The sequence below is a fragment of the Nothoprocta perdicaria genome, unplaced genomic scaffold (genome assembly GCF_003342845.1).
Source record: "Nothoprocta perdicaria isolate Ctin4 unplaced genomic scaffold, notPer1 scaffold_1, whole genome shotgun sequence".
Classification (NCBI taxonomy): Eukaryota; Metazoa; Chordata; class Aves; order Tinamiformes; family Tinamidae; genus Nothoprocta; species Nothoprocta perdicaria.
In genome coordinates, this window is record NW_020454093.1 from 11,395,565 (window position 1) to 11,400,713 (window position 5,149).

General features: G+C 41.9%; 1 protein-coding gene across 1 annotated transcript in view; it reads right to left on the reverse strand.

Moving 5' to 3' along the window:
• Positions 1-488, reverse strand: part of PARP8 (poly(ADP-ribose) polymerase family member 8) — a 103,823-nt gene extending 103,335 nt beyond the window's left edge. The window contains exon 1 of the mRNA XM_026035605.1: positions 281-488. Within this exon, the coding sequence (XP_025891390.1) occupies positions 281-488 (208 nt within the window). The remainder of the gene's footprint in view (positions 1-280) is intronic.
• Between the last annotated feature and the right edge of the window lie 4,661 nt (positions 489-5,149).

The window sequence follows — 5,149 nt, forward strand, 5'->3', positions numbered from 1 at the left end:
CAATTATTGTTTTGTTGTTTGTTCTCCAGGGGAAATGTTTTAAAGTGTGAGACTCCATACGTATTCCTAACTTGACAGCATTTTTTGTCTGGAGGAGGGAAGGTCGGGGAAATCATAAGAAAAGCAGATGAGGTTTAAAGAGAACAAAATCCCATTGTGTGACCTAATTCTCTGCTTTTAAGAGAAGAATTTACCTTTGAGGAGAGATTTCCAKACAACTTTTTAGTGCTATTCAGTAAATTCTCCTCTACTGCAGTCCAAGGCAGAACACAGAACTTGCCATTGTACTCGCTGATAAAGTGTAATTCGGTAAGACTCTGCCATCCGGGCAGGTGACAGCGTCTGGTTGAAACGCCGCGAGGCTTCTCGCGAGTTGCCTGCACACACTGCCCTGCTTTGGCCTTCGCGCCCAGGGATGCCCGTTTGGCCTGGAGGGGCGGCTGGGACACCGGTAGCCACGTTTGCCCATCAGTGTAAGGAGAAGCCATGTCACAGAATCACAGAATGGTTGATATTGGAAGGGACCTCTAGGGATCATCTAGTCCAACCCAACCCACCTTCTCGAGCAGGGACACCCAGAGCACGGGGCGCAGGGCGGCATCCAGGCAGGTTTGGAAGATCTCCAGAGACGGAGAGTCCACAACCTCCCTGGGCAGCTTGTGCCACGGCTCTGTTACCCTCACAATGAAGAAGTTCCTGCTTGCATGGAGATGGAACTTCCTGTGCTTCAACTTGTACCCATTGCCCCTTGTCCTGTCACTGGCACCACCAAAAAGAGTTTGTCCCCTTCCTCCCTACATTCTCCCCTCAGGTACTTGCACATATGGATCAGATCCCCTCTCAATCTTCTCCAGGATAAACAGGCCCAGCTGACTTAGTCTTTCCTCATAGCATAGATGCACCAGTCCCTTAATCACCTTTGTCGCTCTACACTGTACTCTCTATACATACAAACTTGCTTTTTTTTTTGTTGAGTTTTTGATCTTCAGCCTTGGAGAGAAGGGTATCTATTATCCCTCCCGTGTGAGGCAGGACACAGCAGGGACTCAGGACTCTATTTTTACAAAGTGTTTATGTTGACAATTGCGTTCACAGCCTATTCTGACCATAGGGTCAGAGAATATCTCTGAGAATATCTCCGTGTCTCACAAATCTTGACTGCCTTTTTACACCTCAGACTTTTTCCACAGATTTGATACCATCCRACTAAAAAGCTGTCCACAAAGAAACACTACTCTGTCATTAGGAAAACTAATACAGTTGGTCTGTAGTTTCACAGCATGGATTGAAYAGAATGAAAAGTCTGGAGGAGAATAAATGTTTGGTTAAATATTTGTTATTATTTATTGTAAGTGTKCCTTTAATTTTCTAGATTCTTAAGTAATTTGGCCCTCCACTTATCTGATGACTTATAGCAGGAATGGTTGATTTAATCAAGGAAAAGCTAGGTTTTATACTGAGGTTATTCTATGGCTACAAATATTGAAAAAGGAACATTTTGTAAAATGAAGGTAAGTTTTTAGAGTTACTTAATCCTGAAATATGTAAAGCTGCTGACATTCAATAACCTCGATTTTACTGCAGYGTCTGTATGTGTGCTATAAGCCCCCAAATGATGTACCAGCATCTACCAACATACTCAAGAAATTTTCTTAGGAGTTTTCCAGAGATTTCAAGAACAGTGGGACATTTGGTTTGGAAGTCATGGCTTAGTTCAAGGGAATTCCATGTATAACTTTCCAGTTGTCTTTCTGATCCTGAAAATCTGTTCATGTCATTTTCAGAGTTGCCTCAAGTGCAGCTCAAGTCAGTTTGCATGTATGGAGCTGATTACCCTGATTAAACAAAGTGATTTTTATATTACTTGTTTTTTACTGTTTTGGTAAATAATAAGTACTGTAAAAGTATCTGTTCCTACTTCCACATCCCCCAACTGAAACTTGGTTACAAAACAAACTGAAAATTTGCTCTTTCTGCAGTTTTAGCCACTATTTGCCAGTCACCAGTTAATTTCTTTAGACTTGATGCTCTGGGAGGTGGAATGCTTAAAGGAGCAGAATCATTGCACTCTTAGGGTAATAAAACACAACACAGCCCTTTCCAAAAAGCTGCCTYAAAATGATATGGTTGTTTCTAAATGACTGTGTTGTTAAAGTGTGAAAACATAGGCATTAAACTGTGAAGTATGAAGGAATTATACTTAGTTTGTTCCCAACAAAAAAAAGAAGTGAAACAAGGGCATTGTAAAAATGTGTCCCAAAGCATTACAAGAAAAAAAAAAAAAAGTTTAGCTTTATACTTTGGTATAATTTTCACTAGAACTCTATTGCTAACAGTGATAATCTTCTACCCTGCATTAAAGTAACACTCTGGTAAATACTCTTGAATTTAAAGTTAAAATCCTTTAAGAATATTTGTTTTAGATGAATTTCAAATCTTCTGTCTCCCAGGCTTTTGCTCTTAGCTGTCCATTAAAGCACAGCTCACTGCCACTTTTAGGTAGCCACAATCCTTAGCCAAAGTAATTCACTGTGATTTGAATCCGAGTCTGTGATGACTTGGTTTCAAAGACCCCTCATATGATCTGATAGCTCTGGGATACTTGTCATGATGCAAGAGCGAAGTGTGAATAAAGCATCTTAAATGATTTTTTTGGAATTGGTTAGGATACCGTAAACTGTCATCTCTCCTGTGCAAAGTGACTTAAGTTTAAAAGTGTTTAAAGGTTTAAAAGAGCTTAAAAGTGATTTTAAGCTTTTTCTTCTATCGTACTGGGGACAAACTTCCAGGTAAAATATTTTAACATGACATAATTTACTTGCTACTTTAGAATAGTTGTGGAGGAAAGAAAAAGAAAAAACATAAAATGATATACAAGAGGAGAAGAATTGTTTTTTAATTCATTAAATTCAAAAGCCATTGTATTTTTCTCCTTTTAAAAAAAGTATTGTAAGAGGCAGCAGCAAAAGTCACCTCAAACAAACAAAAAAAGAGGATGCACAGGTGCTGCACACAGATGTGTGGGGCTGTTAGGACAGTCGCCTTTCCTACTTTCCATCAAAGCCCAAGTACTTGTCCTTCCAGATGTCAGCAGGGCTATCCTTACGGCTGCTGGCATGATAAAATGCTCTCAGCACTGTCCAATAAATCACGCAATCAGAGTCCAAAATGACACCACCATCTATTGCTACCCGTAACATTAAACTTGGTAATGACTGTTTTAACCTGTTCGTGTTTTTTCTCCTTCATTAATGTCATCTCATCTTTCAGCCTCTTCCCATTACTCTCATTTCTCTTATTCTTGCTGTCTATCCTCATTAACTCTTACATCGTTAAGTTAACGTCTTATTTTTTTCCTATTGAATCTCATTATTCCCTCTTTTCTACCCTATCCATTCAGTTCACCTGCTCCATGTCACTCTTACCACTTCACAGGCAGCACAAGAGGAGGGCCAAAAAGGGTCTTTCTCTACAGAAACCAGAGTTTCGTAACATAAGCAAACAGACTTATTTAAAACTTTTCATCCATTGGCTTTTGGTGCGAGTCACCTCAGCACACCCCWCAGGGGAACCCTCTGCCTGTTCCCTGCTGCCTCCGCAGGTGAGCTGCCTCTTGCCAGTGTTGGTCATTATCTCCATGAATGCTGGACCCTTCCACCTGCCCACCATTAAGCTCAATAATGCAAATAACGGGGCCCCCATCCAGATTAGTCTGCAGCCTGGTAGTCAGGATTTTTCTCTGGGAGATAGGAATTGCACATTTATCCTCCCAGGCTGATTCGAAGTTGACAGTTATTATCTCCAGAAATGTCTTCCCCKAAAAGGATGCCTGGAGCTAACGCAGTGCAGGAGCTATTCACTCCTGAAGGTGCATCCTGCTGCTCACATGGATCTTCCCAAATCAGAAAGGCCCAAATCCCAGGCCGAAATGCCAAAGCGCGGCCTGTTGCAGGGGTGCAGATAAGCACCTAAAYCCAGGTGAGAGGCAGAATTGCAGGTCTGATCTTCCCCGGCCGTTTTCTACTCCCTGTCTGGTGTCACAGCTATTCGGCTTCCCTTTCTCAAGGGCTTTATGTTCTTCATTCACTGGAAAGACMCCCAGATGACTGGAACATCCACACTGATTGCCTGCAGGAAGCACGTGAGCCCTGTCAATTTATATTTAGTCCCAACCTGTAATATGTAGTGAAGAGCTCAAGCTTACAAATGGCAACACATATCATTTGCCACAGCTGCACCTTATCACCTAACAAATTTCTCAATYGCTGAGCAAATGTGAGGTTAAAAAAAGCTTTAGAACAAAACACATTTGTTGCCTATATACAGGCTGCATTTTCTTAATTGCAAATAGTCATGCCAGAAAGTACTCAAACTGTAAAATACCTTACTAAAAATATTCAATTTAGTCCATTTTCTGCAACAATAAATATGATTCACTCTGTCACCATCTGCTATCAGGTACTGGTGCTCGCCTGCTAAAACAACCTCAGTTGCAGCCAACCTGTGCCCGATCTTAACTGCGAATTTGTAACCCCAAATTACAAGGAGCTGCCAAGTACGCTTCAGTTCAGCGGAAACTGATAGGGCTGGGAGCGCTGGGCACCTTGCAGGATCAGCCCTCAGAAACTGAAGGCTGCTTCAACAACGTTCATTTATACTGCAAGCTGGGGGATAGAGTTTTGATCTCTGAGCTAACTCCAAATGAGAAGCTGGGAAAGAGGGAAAATCAGCACACGCGGAGCTTGGTGCTGCTGCTTCCTGTACCCGAGGAGACTCGTTTAGCCTTCGCTCGGCTACTGCTGCACGACCAACTGTGTTTAACCCCACACATGTAATTAGATTTGGGTGTCTGCATTGGTTCCCTTCAGAAGACTGGGACCGGGGGTTAATGCARTGTTCACTCAGTCTTCTTAAACCAAAGCACTCTTTAATCTTAAGGAACTAAACATAAAAGAATGTGACATTTGTGATAATTAGTGAGCGTACRCATCTGTCTCATCTAACTCCCACCAAAAGCATCCCAAGCCTGCACATAACAGCGTAACTTCCAGGATCCTCATGGGTGCTGCCTGCAGTCATTTTCCCACAGTCTGCCGTCTAGTGCCCCTATGGTTAAGGAAAGGGTAGGGTTTTTTTTTTTTTTTTTTTT